Source organism: Rhinolophus sinicus, chromosome 1, assembly GCF_057876585.1.
Source record: "Rhinolophus sinicus isolate RSI-liver-muscle chromosome 1, RSI-T2T, whole genome shotgun sequence".
NCBI classification, from domain to species: Eukaryota; Metazoa; Chordata; class Mammalia; order Chiroptera; family Rhinolophidae; genus Rhinolophus; species Rhinolophus sinicus.
Genome location: NC_142501.1, coordinates 181,163,293 through 181,179,106, shown reverse-complemented (window position 1 = coordinate 181,179,106; position 15,814 = coordinate 181,163,293). Strand labels below are relative to the sequence as shown.

At 39.1% G+C, this 15,814-nt stretch overlaps 1 protein-coding gene and 1 long non-coding RNA gene across 9 annotated transcripts in view; one reads left to right on the top strand and one right to left on the bottom strand.

The window, feature by feature from the left end:
• Positions 1-3,680: 3,680 nt before the first annotated feature.
• On the bottom strand, positions 3,681-6,227 carry LOC148759305 (uncharacterized). Its single transcript, XR_016018988.1, has 2 exons — positions 6,097-6,227; positions 3,681-5,730 (listed from the first exon to the last, which is right to left on the bottom strand). It is a non-coding gene; the product is annotated as an uncharacterized LOC148759305 (long non-coding RNA).
• Positions 6,228-6,338: 111 nt separating this feature from the next.
• Positions 6,339-15,814, top strand: part of UBE2D3 (ubiquitin conjugating enzyme E2 D3) — a 29,703-nt gene continuing 20,227 nt past the window's right edge. For 2 of the 8 annotated variants that reach the window (XM_019738916.3, XM_019738913.3), the window contains exons 1-2: positions 6,339-6,468; positions 7,740-7,894. In XM_019738916.3, coding sequence (XP_019594475.1) covers positions 7,871-7,894 — 24 coding nt within the window. In that variant the 5' untranslated portion in view covers positions 6,339-6,468; positions 7,740-7,870. Of the gene's footprint in view, positions 6,469-6,497; positions 6,816-6,865; positions 7,031-7,739; positions 7,895-15,814 lie in introns of those variants that run through there. The other 6 variants (XM_019738914.3, XM_019738911.3, XM_074322984.2 and 3 more) reach the window with 4 other exon arrangements.

The window sequence follows — 15,814 nt, the reverse complement described above, 5'->3', positions numbered from 1 at the left end:
ATTAATTTTTAATCAGTTTTATTAAGCCAGTAGTATTGATGAAAATATCTCCAAATTTATAACTGAGAGCAAATGCTTATTAAAACCAAATCTAAATTGCATTGTTGGTTTGTACTGAAGGGGAAAACCTCTTGCTTGCTGTAAATTTTTCACATTTTACAAAGATGCTGTATCTCATTTATCATCAGTAACCTGAATAGTATTATGAGATATTGAAAATATTTAGTAACAAGTTTCCATGCCAGTTTCACATTTTAGTTCTAATTAATATTTTTAACGTACATTGAGATAATTCACATACTATAGCATTCACTTTTAAAGTGTATTAACACAATTCAGTGGGTTTCAGTATATTGATATACTAAACCATTACGATTATCTAATTTTAGAACATTTCATCACCTCCACCAAAAAGACCCTATACTCATTAGCAGTCATTCCCCATTTCCCCTACCCCTAGTCCCTGGCAATCAATAGTCTATTTTCTGCCTCTATGGGTTTCCCTATTCCAGTCATGTCATATATAAATTGAATCATACAATATGTGGCCTTTTGTGTCTAGCTTTTTCACTCTGCAGAGTATTTTCAAGCTTTAAGATACATGTTATAGCATGTATAGTATTGTGTTCCTTCCTATTAACGAATACGATTCCATTATATGGATATACCACATTTTATCCATTTATCAGCTGATATTTGGTTACTTCTACTTTTTTGGCTATTATGAATAATGCTACTCTGAACATTCATGTATACAAGTTTTTATGTTGAAAATATTCAACTTTATTTTTAGCTCATTTTTGCATGTTTATTATATGCCAAAACCCATCTTAATTTAAGGTTAATTGATGTGCTTAGCATGAAAGTTTCCCAAAACTACATTACCTTGTATTGATCATAAAAATGAGATTATGAACTGGTAAGATAGAAACTCATTTGATTTTTATGCAAACCATATGAAATAACCTTTCATTGACTTGGGCTCTAATTTACCTATTCCAAGCAGAATATGTCAACCTGCATTCTGGATATAAAATCTGGACCATAGCATTTACAATGTAACCAATAAAATGGCATACACTGTGTTAGAGACAGTGTCCTTAGCAAGTTATAAAATTCTGAGAAAGTTACAAAGATCTGAAAACATAGCTACATTAAATATTACTAATCTATATTAACTATATTCACAAATATATCTTTATTAACCCTTGTACTCAAGTTATTATAATAATGTGGCTACACGGATGCGTTCACATATTAAGACTTTGGCACACCTTCATTATTTGGATTAGTTTTATCATTGCCACTTTTATATTAATTTTCTTGATCCTTTATATGTTTCTCAAGTTTTATGCCAATTCATGTAAGATAATCTGATCTACCATAATTAAGAAGTTTTGAGATTTCAATATAATATTCATTAAGGATGAAATTGTTTTTAGGGCATCTTTTCAACATTTTATACCTGCATTAATTTTTAAATGTAATTGTTTATTTCAATACATAAAACCATAATCTTTTTAGTACATTGCAAACTGCAATTTTTTTATTTTTTTTTTAAAGATTTTATCCAGGAAGGGCGGAACAGGACTTTATTGGGGAACAGTGTGTACTTCCAGGATTTTTTCCAAGTCGTCGTCCTTTCAATCGTAGTTGTGGAGGGCACAGTTCAGCTCCAGGTCCAGTTGCCGCTGTTAGTTGCAGGGGGCGCAGCCCACCATCCCTTGCAGGCATCGAACCAGCAACCTTGTGGTTGAGAGCCCACTGGCCCACGTGGGAATTGAACCGGCAGCCTTTGGCATTAGGAGCACTGAGCTCCAACCGCCTGAGCCACCAGTTTGCCCACGAACTGCAATATTTTTAAAAATGGTTATTCTCCTTTCCTTTTTCAGATGGAAACATTTCAGTACCAGTATTAGTCAAATAAGTCAAGTGAATAAAGTCAGCTTTATTTGAAATTAAAAGTGGGCTCTCTCTAACACTACAAATGCAAATAGTATTTTAAGATTTGAGCGAATACTAGACTACCTCAAGCATCAAAATGCTTTCAAGCCATGTTTAGTTTTAACCTTAGCAAAACTGAGTAGAAACGTTAAGTTTGCTAGTATAAATACAAACAAACGGCATAATCAACCAATGAATTTATTTCAGTGCCAAATAAATTTGGGATTACACAATGGATAATCTAGAACTTCATATATTAGGATTTATTCATGTCATCATTTGTTGTGTGAGATCTTGATAGTGGTCAATATAAAAAAAACATAGTGGCACCATCATAAAACAAAGAATTAATTTCAGATGCATGCTTATAGGGTAGGGAAGGGCATAAGTGGATATCTTCATCTTCTAAGCAAAACTCCATTACAACAAAACTTCCTGTGGAACAATTTTCGAGCCCCAACTGGTAGCCCACTTATTTAAAGGTGGTGTTGAAGATAAGCAGTAACTCTGCAAAGGGAGAATTTAGAACATTCCTTTTAGTCACTGGATGGAATTTGACTTGGAATACTAAGAAATGCATAAATTTATGAGGTTGCTAATATGTATTTGTTGTACTAGTGGGCAAATTAATGTTGGCTAATAGTCGAAAGGCTAAAAAATAATCAAACAGCTTAGTGGTTAAGAGTGTGAATCTTGGGGCCGGCCTGGTGGCTCAGGCGGTTAGAGCTCCATGCTACTAACTCCGAAGGCTGCTGGTTCAATTCCCACATGGGCCAGTGGGCTCTCAACCACAAGGTTACCAGTTCAATTCCTCGACTCCCGCAAGGGATGGTGGGCTGCGCCCCCTACAACTAGAAAACGGCAACTGGACCTGGAGCTGAGCTGCGCCCTCCACAACTAATACTGAAAAGGACCACAACTTGAAGCTGAACGGCACCCTCCACAACTAAGATTGAAAGGACAACAACTTGACTTGGAAAAAAGGCCTGGAAGTACACACTGTTCCCCCAATAAAGTCCTGTTCCCCTTCCCCAATAAAATCTTAAAAAAAAAAAAAAAAAGTGTGAATCTTGAGGTCACGCTGCCTAGATTTAAATCCTGGCTCTACTTAATAATTATATGACGCTTGAATATTTCATCTGTATAATGGGGATTTGATGAGATGATGAATTAAAGGACTCAGCATATAGTACTTCAAATAATAATCATTAACAGTTATTTTTAAGACTTTTTTAATATATAGTATTTTAATTTGTTTCATCCTTGGTTATTTTCATTTTGCAATTCTTCCACCACATCTTATTTGTAAAGATGAGTAATAAATAAGAGTGATATAGTAAAACCTAAGTTATCCAGAATGCATAGAAAATGAATCATTCTGGATAGTAAATTTTTCACAGGGTAACTTCATAGGCATCAAAAAAACAAAAAATCAACAAAGAGGATAAAACTATTTCCTAAACTATTACACACTTCCGTGCCTTCTTAAAGAGAGTATATGGTGGTAAACTTTTTCTTGATGAATCACGATTGCTATGAATATCAATTACAATTCTATGTTAAAATTTCACAATCCTTTCGAGGCTTTCCAACAGGAATAAGCCTTAGGATTGACTCTACCTAAGGTTTTTTAAATATGTAGTTCATTGATAGAAATCAGGGTGTGAACTTGGATGTGAAAAAATAAATTAAATTTTTCAGTTTTACTAATGTCTAAAAATTAGCATTTCCTTCCATTTTGAATGTAAGCAACAAACAGTTGTACCTATGTCTCTGTCACCAACAGAACTCATAGATACTTTATATCACAACTTTTTCAAACTCTAGAAATGTTTATGTTCATCACTATTTCAAAAATTTGGTCTTTACTAGACCCATCATTTGATCTTACTGTGTTAATAAATCACATATATTCCTGTATCAAAAATTTGTTTTTCTTTAATATTTTGAGACTCTATTTCCAAATGTTTTCTTTTATAATGGGTATGAATTTTACATTATACATTTAAAAACATTATTTTGAGAAGAGTCCATGGCTCTACCAGACTGCCAAAGTAGTTTATGGCACCAAAAAAATTAAGAATTCTCACTTAAAATCTGTCCCAGTCTGCTATGCTCTTAATTCAGTGCCTTAACACGTACCATTAAACTTTCATACTGAAGCTTATTTAAATTAGGGTAATACGAATTGGCTTCTCCAGGACTTTCATGGGCCTCTCAGATATTGTGAGTTCCCTTTGGGTAGGTAGGAATGTTTCCTACCACCCTTGAACCTTGGCTTCTGAAAGAACAAAACTCTTACAAAGGGAGAAATTAGTCAAAATTAGATTAAGATGGCATTGAAAGTAGAAACATAAAACATCCTACTTTCTAAATTAAGAGACAATATGAAACTCCATTCAATACATACTCTGAAGTTAATTACTTGGTTTCAAATTCTACTTCTGCCATTTATTAGCTGTGTGGCCTTGGGACAGTAACTTAATCTCACCATGCATCAATTTCTTTATTTGTAAAGGGGGTTAACAAGCACAGTACCTGGTACATGACAAGTGTTCCATAAATATTACCTATATTAATATCCTTACAGATTTGTTTCACAGTATGGCCAGTTAACGTCTGACTGATTAGTTTAATAACTTACATTTATACAGCACTTTATTCTACAGTGCCCTTTCACATACATTATGACATCTGAACCACATAATAACCCTGTGAGAAAGGACAGCTATTATTATGCTTTAGTGTTGAAGAAACTAAGAAGTACCATATCACACAGCTGGGAATTGAGCTAGAAGTCAAACCTGGATTTCTCTCTCCACTCCAGTCACCTAACCTGTGTTGCTACTATATTAGACCAGTTAAAAGAACAAAGCAAAGATGGTGGGGTGGGGGGCAGTGGGCAGCGGTGTCCTGTACACCATGAAGTGAGCACTTTAGTGCTTTGCTACTCTCACACAGGTCTTCTGTATAATCTGTATCACCTGGGAGTTTATTAGAAATGTTTATTAGAGTCTCAGGCTCTACCCCAGACTACTAAATCAAAATCCACATTTTGAACAAAATCCCTAGGTGATTCGTAGATACTAGTTTGAGAAGCACTGTTTTAGTAATTGCTCTAGTGACACTAGTATGGTAGAACCATATACAGGGGGTACCAAAAAAATGTATGCAAATAGACTTCGGTCAATGATGCTCAAGCAGTAGTTCGCTGTAACCAGAAGTGTCTGCTCACTGATGGTAACCATTTTGAGCACCTCTTGTAATTGCAGAAGTCAAATGTGACTTGTATTCATCTTTTGTAATCGGTATATATTGAGTATTACAATTTTAATAGTTTTCCTTTCTTTAAATGCGTTTACATTTTTTTGGTACCCTCTGTATATTAGCTCATTTATCACAACCTATGATGTTTTAATTAGGTAATATTTCTTGTAACAGGAAATAACTTGCTGCTTTTCTATTTTAAAGTGTGTTTTTAAAAGAAGTTTGTATTTCATTTAATTCTTAGAGATCTCCACTTCGGTAAGTAGGGTCATTAAGTAATATTAGAAAACTTTAAGCAGGCCAGTGCTTACCTTTAACTTCCTTTTAAAAATTAATGTCTTGCTAACCTTTGCCCGAAGAAAACTCTAGAGAGCAAAACCATCCTCTCCCATACTTCACACCAGGCAGATCAAAAAAGGCCAATCCTATCCTTGTATTTCTTCCCCTGGATGTTTTCAGAATTAAGTTTTTCTGACCCAAAACTTTGATTTATTGTTTGAGTTTCGCAATGTTGTGGCTCTAGGAATGGAAACATATCAACAGGAAGAAAAAGGTATTAAGTTTATTCCCATATTTAAATCATGGCGGATGGTGGAGTTGATTACAGGGACCAGTGAACAGCCCGCCCCTATCTCCCTCTCCTCCATTCTAATCAATTTAGTTGATCTGGATTCCTAAACTGCTCTAATTCTGGGAACCGGTCTATGGGCCCGCTCTTCTCAGCATTTATCCTGTAGGGGCAACAATACACTAGATTCGGCAGGTAGGGACGCTGATCAGCTGTCCGCTAGATTCGATATTAAATTACTGTTCCCATTTTGAGGGGCGTCCCCCCCCCCCTCTGGTTAACCAGCACAGACCAGTAAGCGAGTAAAAGTCGCTCACCTGCTCCACCGGAAACTTCAAAAGCCCGGGTCAACCCGGACTAAAGGTATCTAGTAATTAATCCATGGTACCTCCCACCGCACATTCCTGATTGGGTGCGTGAGAGAGGGATGTGTCGGCGCGCGCTCTTACCAGTCCGGGGAATTCCATTTCCTCTCCCTCCCACCAGCATAAGCATTCAGGGGCGGTGCTTCCCCGGCGACCGACCGCCCCAGCCCCAGCCGGTGCCTCATTGCATCTCGCGAGAACTTGTGGTTTGGGGGCGGGCCCCCATCAGGAAAAGCGCACAAAACTGTCCTTAAATCATTGCAGACCTACAGCTCCTGTGAGCCAGCCAGGAGGTTCTCGCGAGATCCGCCTCCTCAATACCAAGTGAGGAAATTGGGGGATGCTGCTGGGAGGGGCGTGGGGTCGACCGCGCAGCTGCCGTTTCCATTACCTTCCTCCCATGGTCTCCTTCCGGTTCTCGATGCTTCTCTGAGTCTAAGGGTTTCCGCCGCTCGTCTACCCTTCCCCCAGCCTATGACCCGCCTCCGGCCCCCGCCCTCCCTGTCCAACCTCCGATCTGTTTAGTAAGAAGGTGCTGTTCTGAAAAGAAGAAAAAGGGGGTAGCACACACTCAGTTCTGGACTTCGGAAGTAAACCGTCCCCCTGCATCCTTAGATTCGTCCTGTGCTCGCGACGGCGGCGTTGGCGGACTGATACGCGGCGGTGAAGAGGCAGGAGGAGGGGGGAGGGGCGGAGCGTGGCAGCTGGCAGTAGTTCCGTCAGAGCGGACATCTTGTGGCTGTGTCGTGCGCGTGAGCCCCGTAGGGCCGGGGAGGCACCAGCTGCCGCGCGGGGAGGAGGCCGAGGCCGCAGCTTGAGGGAGGCCCCGGCCCCTCAGTACGCGTGGGTGTGGAAGGGAAGGGTGGCTGGCCCAGTGGCCGGCCGGGTAAGAGGGGAAACACAGGCCCTGGGTGGCTTGAGTGACCAGCCTGTTGGGTGGGGTAGGGTGGGAAGGCTGGAGAAGCCGGGGCCTCTTTTGCTTAAGGGGGAGGGGGAATGGGCGCGTCCTCGCGCCTAAGTCGGAGCCTCAGGGGCCGCCGCACGGGCGCGTGGTGGCGGTGGCTGGGCGGGCGCGCGCGGGAGCGCGCTGGAAGGCGGAGTGTACAGTGGCGTCAGGGGCGACACAGAATAGCTTTAGCTGCGGGGACAGCGACAAACATCCAGCTTCTCTTTATTTCCTTTCCCTCCCTGGCCGCACCTTTGAGTAGAAACCGAAAGAAGCCTGGCGTCAGTCCGGAGCCTCCTGCTTCCCCCTCCCCCTAGCCTTTCTTTGCCCTAGTGACGCGGGCATAGCGCCGACTAGGCCCCGGCTCCTCCTCTGCTGGGCTCCGGACCCTGCCCCGCACCCACCCCTTTCTCCTACGCCTCTTCCTCTCCCACCCGGGTCTCTTCCTTTCGAGAGGCCGGGAAGTCAAACTTGTAGCCACCCCTCCGCTCTTCCTGTCACTCGCCCCCTCTTCGGGCCGAAGCTCGGCATAGAGGCTGTTGCCACGCCACCCCACCCACCCCGGATCGCGGCCGTTTTAAGGGACCTGGATTCATCGGGGTCTCTCCGGGGCCTGTTCGAGTGCTGATCTGCTCCGTTTTTGCAAAAGGCGCCTGTGTCTGGCAGAGCCGGTGTGAGACGAAGAGACAATCCTTCCCTCCCGCCGGGATAATCAAGAGTTTTGGCCGGACCTTTGAGCACACACCGAGATAGTGAGGAGCCAGACGCAAAGCACAGACTATGGCGCTGAAACGGATTAATAAGGTAACCTATGGAGCTGGAGGGGACGGGGTCGTGGGAGGAAAGCAAGGCTCAGGCCCGGAGGAAGCATGAGGTGGAGGAAGTATAATTATGAAAATATTCTTCCTTGCGTCGTTTCTTCCATTGGGGGATGGGGAACGGGGTTATAGTTTATGAAGGTTTATGAGGTTTAAAGGTAGGGAACAGAACAGTCGTGGCAAGTGGGGTGTTATCTTCAGTATGTTTCAGCGGAATCGGCAAATTCGGGATTGGGGAGAGTGAGTTCAGGCGCTTGGATTCTGCTTCTAAAGGAAGAGTTAGTCCTCTGTTGGGGGGTCAGAATTGAGGAGAGACGCACCAGCAGATGTCATGGCGTTTCCTATTCTCGGTACCTGAAAACTTATTTTAGTTGTAAGATCAAGGCTCTAGGCCTTGTAGGGGGAATAAAGTAGGAAGCTCCGCGGAGAAAAAGGATCAGAAATCCAGCGGGTCCCCAACTTGATTAGGGGTTGGGGTAGAAGTCTTTTGCCAGCGGAAGAGTAGTGAATGAGTCTAATTAGAAACTCTTTATCACTCTGCGCGGGTTACACAAGAATAAGTGTGGTTGGGAGGAGATGGGCTGACACAATGTTACTACTTCCTACGGGTCAGGCTTTTCACCCGAAACTATTAGAAGCACACCGGGAACTGATGTAAAAAGCTTTCTGGAAGCTCCCTTTCTCTTTTGGCTTGTGGGGGGTGGGGGGAGGGTGCGATGGCAGTAAGCTGTGGCTAGGTGTACCTATTTATGCCTCAGCCCATTTAATAACACCCTCCGGGAAGATTGTTTCACTACTTAAAACGTGGTTTGATGCTAAACTATCGATCTAAGTTGGGGGGAGAGGAGGATTTTTCGAGTAGGGGTGAGCGGAACCTCCACCTCCGGTGGTTTAGTCTCATTTTCTTGCTCTTAACTTCTATCCCGCATTTTAAGATGGCGGCTGCTTTAACTGGTTCAGGCTCTTTCCGGCATCTCCTTCCGTAATAATGAAATAATATTCTTTGTTAAATGTTAACTTTTACATTAGGTCATACACTGCTCTAAGACCTTCTGCTCAAGACTTAACTATATTCAAACTCTCAGACCATATTTCCCCTTTTTTGTAACTTGTGTATGTGTGGTGTGTTCGGTTCTTGCACAATCGAGGAGGGTGGAGTATTTACAGCTAACTTGAAAAAAATGTCATGGAATAAATTCGGCCTTACTAAAACTAGGAGACGGGAGGTTGTGGGTTAGAATCTTTCGTTTTGAGAGGTTACTTTTTTAAAGAGTTCTGCATCGAAGGAATGGCAAGGACTTGGCTTTACTAAAATAGATCTGATGGCTTAATTTTCTATTTAATACGTGTGACTTTGGTGTTTATTTGGCAAAACTGGTCTTTTATGAAAGATGAATGTTTAGATCTTTACTCAATGTATTGATGCTGAAATCTTAGATTTTTGTTTTAGACCATCATTGCATTGTCATTGTGAGTTTATGTGAAATACAAATTTAAATCTTTGTACATTTGAGGAGATGGAAAAGGAGGGGAAGTTAAACTTTTTAGGAGTTAAGACTTAAAGGAAAAGGATTATTTATAAACACCCCGTTTCTTTGACCACTTTGAAGGCCAGAAACACATTGGAGAAGCATAGTTATGTTTCACAGCATAGGTAATACAAAGAAAGTAATATTTAGTACAAATCAAAACCTTTTTATGGGAATTTAGGCCACTAAGGTGTGGAATAATTTCAAGTCCTTAGTTTTTATGCATGTGGAGCAGAACACTTTAAAGGGAAGTCTCACTGATTTTTTTTCTTTTACAGGTGATAACCAGCTGCTGTGACACCACTTTAATGATTTAAAAGCTCTAAAAGGGCAATATAATGGTTAAGAGTGTGAACTTTAGAGTAAAAATGTTCCAGTTAGAATTCTTGGACTGGGCAAGCTATCTGTGTGCTTCTATAAAATGAATATTTGTTTTATCTGAACAGTAAATAGTTGAATGCCTAGTATATACCGGTCGCTATTTTAGACACTAGGGATGCAGCAGTGAGCAAAACAAATTTTAGATTTTTTTTTATTTTAAGGGTTAAATTGGTTAAAATGTGGCTTTGAACAGGTCTCTGGCACACAGATTATTATTACTAAATGCCACTTTTTAATTTTCAAAAACTTACTAAAGAACTTTTTTAGTCTAGTGTTCTTTGTTAATACTGGATTACTTTCTGCTGTAAATATTTTGAAGATTTGTATAATAAGAATCTTAACATAATGACTTTCCAACATTAGGACTTTATTGATTTAACCTATAGAAAAGTTTTGGCATGCATGTAGTTTGGTTTTAAACAGTTACTGTCATAATCACAGTGAAACTTTAAAAAAAAAAAAAAAAAAATCCCAGATCCAAACAATTTTAGCAAGTGGACAACTGATGAGAGATGCTCTTTATTTTAGGCACCTCTGTTCTAGAAATATGAGGTCGAGTAGGCATTGATGTTAGTATGGTATTTCTTGTGTCATGTACCGGTTTATTTTAATTCTCACCTGAAGTCCTCAAATTCCAACTATTAAGATGTATCTGTATTTCTCACTTAATGAAATGCTTATTGTTGGGATATCTAACCATTGGTAGTTCATTTGATCAAGCCTTTGAATTTGCCTTTTTCCAAAGCTTAAGTTCTTATTTCTTGTTTGTTTGAATATTTCTTAGACCAAGCAACCTTATCAAACAACCTTATTTTTTGTTTTTTTTTGCTGTATTCTTTATTTGGGACAAGCTGTACTATGGTCTTATAGGGCTATTTATTAAACAACTATAATCAAAAAGGGGAACTCCAAGTTGATTGGTGGTGTTTGGGAGTCAGACAGTTTTACTACTCGCATTAAAATAACTACAGTGCATGTGTTTTGGGGAAGTTTAAAGAGAACTTTACATAAAATATAATGTGAACCAAGCCTAAAAGGATAACAGCTCATGCTTTGAGTGTTTGCAATGTGTCAGAAATGTTTGAAACACTTGCATTAAGTCATTTAATCTTAACCCAAGGAAGTAGATACAGTTTATTGTCCTCATTTTGAGATTAGAAACTTTGAGACAGAAGTTAAAACCACCCAGCATCGTACTCTGGCAGAGTTGGGATTAGAACCTAGGCAGTCTGGCTCCACAGTGTGTGCTCTTAACCACTACCCTGTCATATCATGCTTAGGTTTTTGGTATTCAGAAAAGGTTTTTTTCCACGTATCATTTTGCTATTAATAATAGCTACGCCTTAGCATCTATTATGTCCTAAACACTGCTTCTGAACTCTTCGAGTATAAACTCCATTCCCACAACAATCTTGGGATAGATGCTCTTACCATTACATTGTATGCAAGAGGAAACACACAAGGAGATTAAGTTACTTGTCTATAATCACAGAGCTAATAAAGGACTGGGATTCAAATGAGATAGTCTACCTCAAGAACTCAAGCTTTTAAACTCCATGCTGTACTGCTATTTTGAACCATTTAAATTCTTATTTTCTAGTTAGATGAATGAGTGTCATATTACTCTTGGCTACCTGAAGTAAGCGCTCCTCTCCCACTTCACATGTAAATGGGATTTAACTTTACTTTTAGGTTATAGCTAATTTGTGAATTAAGATTTTAGCTGACGTAAGTTTTGAAAGTAGGAGTGAATTTTTCTTTGGGTTGCCTCTTCGAGGACTATGAGAGCTATCATGTGCCAACTGATCGCTAGGGGTATCTTAAACTTGTCCCCAGTGAGCCTGTAGGCTGGATACACTCTGTCTTACGTGTGTTTCTTTTAAGATCCTCAAGACTTGTCTATAGCCAGCTAACTTAATTTGTAGGACAATTTGTGTGACAGGGATGCTGATCATACAATGACCTCAATATTTAATTTGAATAAGGATGACTTACTGTGACACCGTGTGCTTTGGTTTCATCATACTTATCTGCATTGTTAAATCTAATTTTTGTTATTTGTACAAATGTACAGGTGAATTACCTCCTAGCCCCTGGGGGTGAGGGGGTCTGCTTATTAGATATGCCTGACACTAGATTATATGCTAATTCATGGATTCAGTTGCTACTAGTTATTCAAGATACAGTTAGTTAATTCTTAAGAATTTTCTAAAGCATTTCACTGAATGATGCCTTTCTATTAAGACAGTAGGTTCCTAGTACTGAGATAAAAATACTTCAGATTAAATTCTCAAATTCTAGACTGGCTTCTGCATCTGTTATATATGTTACTGTGTGGGGGGGTTTTGATATGAATTACACGTATGTATCAGAATGTTTAGCAGAGTTTTTAAAGAGTATAGGTACATGGGATCTTACAAGATTTACTGGGTTATTTTCTCTGGGAATAGGCATAATTTTGAAATGTCCCCAAGGGACATTTCTAAAGCCTCCCTCTGGTTAAGAACCACAGACATAGGGGATAATCATTTAATCAATACTTACTGAGGTTTTGCTCTGTTTGGCACAGTAGTCTAGTTCCAGGGGATAAAAAAAACAAGGAAGGCTGTCATTACCCATGAGAATCTCTGCTTTGAGTGGAGGAAACAAGCATGTAAACACATGAATAAGTGTTTGTGCCTTATATAGCTTACCTTTCAAGAATATTATAAACCAAGTAGGGGAAACATTTATTTAAAAGAAATTAAGGGAAAAAAAAAAAGAAATTAAGGGCACTCTATTGACATACCCGATATACCCATAAAGATGTTAGGTTTATCTAAATACCTTTCCTGCACTACATTTTGTCATCGTTATAGTGTGGTTTTACATTTATAACTATACTTTGCTAAAACAGACCAGCATTTTTGAAAGCAAAATTAAATGTCACTATTTTACTGGAAGTTCTGTGTTCTTGATTTGGTTTTGCCACCAGAGCATGATCTTATTTCAAAATTTAACAGTGTGATTAAGAATGGATGTATTTAGGGAGTCTCTTATTAGCTATTTTGGCTTGTTAGATAAGATTTGTTCTCAAAACTGTGTCCTTGACTTGTCCGGGGAGGACAGAAATTCAATGAAGTACTTTACCCTTTCCCAAAACGTCTGATTTTTATCTTCAACTATACTTTCAACAAAATCTGGTATCATTCAGAGCCCTCCAACCAACTTTTCGTAGTAGAATTTGTTGTATTTCACCTTTTAGGTCTTAGCTGTGATTCACTGCTTCTTGGTCACTTGTTCATTTTCAGGATGGAATACTTGTTCACATTATTCCTAGCCTTGTTATAATTTCATGGTTAATGTATAATTGGATATTTTCAACCACTGGACTGCTCTTAGATTTTATTTATACATATCTATGAAATGCCTTATTTGTGTTCATGGATCAAAGCTTAGAACCTAAATTTGGCTTTCTATCTTTGCTCATTTAAATAATGCTTACAAAAGAACAGCTTTGAATAATCTTAAATGACTTATCTTTAATGGCGATCGAAAGAAAGAAAATGGCAGTATTATTCAAGCCATTCTTTGTATCTTGTCTAATGAAGAAGCAGACTCGTCTGACCTATAATTACAACTAAACAGGAAGTTAATGTCTTGTTAGTGATGTAATGAGAGATGTTGTGCAGCACCTCTTAATCCTTAAGATAAACTTTCAGGGTTTCTCACAAATTACAAATTACAAAGTAAAATGGTTTTAAGGGAATTACTCCTTCCCATTCTTAAGTCTACAGCTTTATGAAATTGTTCAGATCCTGGATCATTTTGCCAAGCTTCCTTCTTTTGAAATACATTTCTGAGATGTTTCTTCCTTGCCATTTGTTTCTACATATGGTATATAGAAATTTCACAACATGAAAGTTAATAAAAATTTTTGTTTACTTCGTAGTAAACCTGATCTTCATAAGAATAGAGTGTAGTTGCCTGATTGGACAATTAATTATACTACCGTGTTTCCCCAAATAGGACCTAGCCGGACAGTCAGCTCTAATGTGTCATTTGGAGCAAAACTTAATATAAGACCCGGTCTTATTTTAGTATAAGACCGGGTATAATATAATATTCGGATCGTACTTTTTGCTCCAAAGGATGCATTAGAGCTGATTGTCCAGATAGGTCTTATTTTCGGGGAAATGGTACATTTTGGCCTGTCATTGGTTTGAAACTATACCTTTATGTTACTAGGTTGTAAAGGGCCCTGGAGAGTGACTCTTACCTTAAAATTTCTTACAAAGGCATTTCTCTTGGCTTCGCACCTCATGCCCTCATCTCATTCACTCGAGTAGTATTTTATGTTGTTCAGTATAGGTTTAAGAGGCAAGGGTTGTCTATAGTCATACAAATCTTGTCTTTAAATCAAGTAGAAGTTTGGAGGGGAGTGGACTCTTGAATAAAATATAAGAAATTGCCTTTCACTAACGGCATGAGCTTTACATTTTCCAAAAGCGATGGTAGGGAATGTATCTATTGTACTGCTATCATGGCCTTTGTGTGAGGATGTGCAAGATGGGTGGCAGAGATTGGGGTAAGAAATGATTTTGGAACACAGTGGTGATAATTATTGTACTTAAGGATGGAATCCATAAACTTGGCCTTACTACAGTGATCAGCTAAGGTAAACTTTGACAATTCTTTGGAAGAATGCTGTAACTTGGACAAGCTAGAATGTTATTTATGGAGTTATACTTTAATTGCAGCATCGAAACTGGACACTTTGTTTTCAGAATGCTGACTTTGGTTGGTTGTTGATCTAATATATAAGTAGTGGCAGTGGTACGAAAGTTTACCAAAATGCTTAAATGTTATTGGAGGCATTAAATTTTACAAGAGGCTGATGTAACATGGGTGCTCTACAGCTTTATTATTCATGAATAGTTCTTGTATTTTCCGATTTATAAGCTCTTTGGAGGCAAGGAATGGTCCTTGCTTATACTTCCCTATTCCTTTAGGCCTTTAATGTGTTCAATACTTTGGCTTCCTGTTCTTTGTAGTCTTTGGTTAGTCACTTCATCTCATTGAGGAAGATGTAGAGAATAGAGAAGCAAAAAACTATTTAGCAGTGTGTTTAGACTTCTAGACCAGTGTCTCAGTCTTTTCATGTTTTACCTCCAACAATCAACTGCCAAAGAAGACCATTTCCCATAAAGCAAATGTTTTCCTCAAAATAAGCTATAGGTTTTCTCTTAGGAGACCCCATTCCAAAAGGAATGGTCAGACTCATTACTGTTTATTCATGTATCTCCACATGAGAACTCACTGGCTTAAGCTTTATCTCTGTTGGTTGCCTTTTAGAGAGATTTACTTGACTCCTTTTTCCTGTGTGTCTTTAAGCTTTTTCTCCCCTTTTTTTAAAGGGAAAGGGGAAGCATACTTCACAGCATGGGAAGGCCTAGAGTCTCACTAGCCAGGTATGCAGGAGATTTAGGAGAAGCAATTCAGAGGAAGGTGATCCCAAAAGAAGAAAATTTCCCCCAAAACACACCATGGCAAGGAAACGTCTAACTTCAGTGGTTTTTTGTTTTAGTGGGCAGTATAGTGTTTAGCATTGCTCTCTTAATTGTATGTCCTTGATCCATCTTAGTGTCCTGTCAAGGTGAGTGGAGCCTATAACAGTTACTAAAAAAATGTGTGCCAATCTCCCCTGCCAACTATTTTCCTATTTCTTAATAGTTGACCAAGAGCTCGTCTGAGTAATGCTGTTCTCAGAGGAGTAATGGTCAACAGAGTATGAAGACTTTACAGGTCTTATATATGTGCTGTTCTTTCAGATCCTTGCCACTGCTCCTCTCTACTGGGAAGCCAAAGAATTACTTTTCAGTTCTTCATACAATTTTATAAATTGTTTTTTTTTCCCCAAAGCCTATGAAACTTGTAGGTTCTAAAGTCATAAGGCAAAAACCAAAGACAAAATTACTTTTGTAAAATTATTTGAGTAGGTGCCTCACTGGAAATTG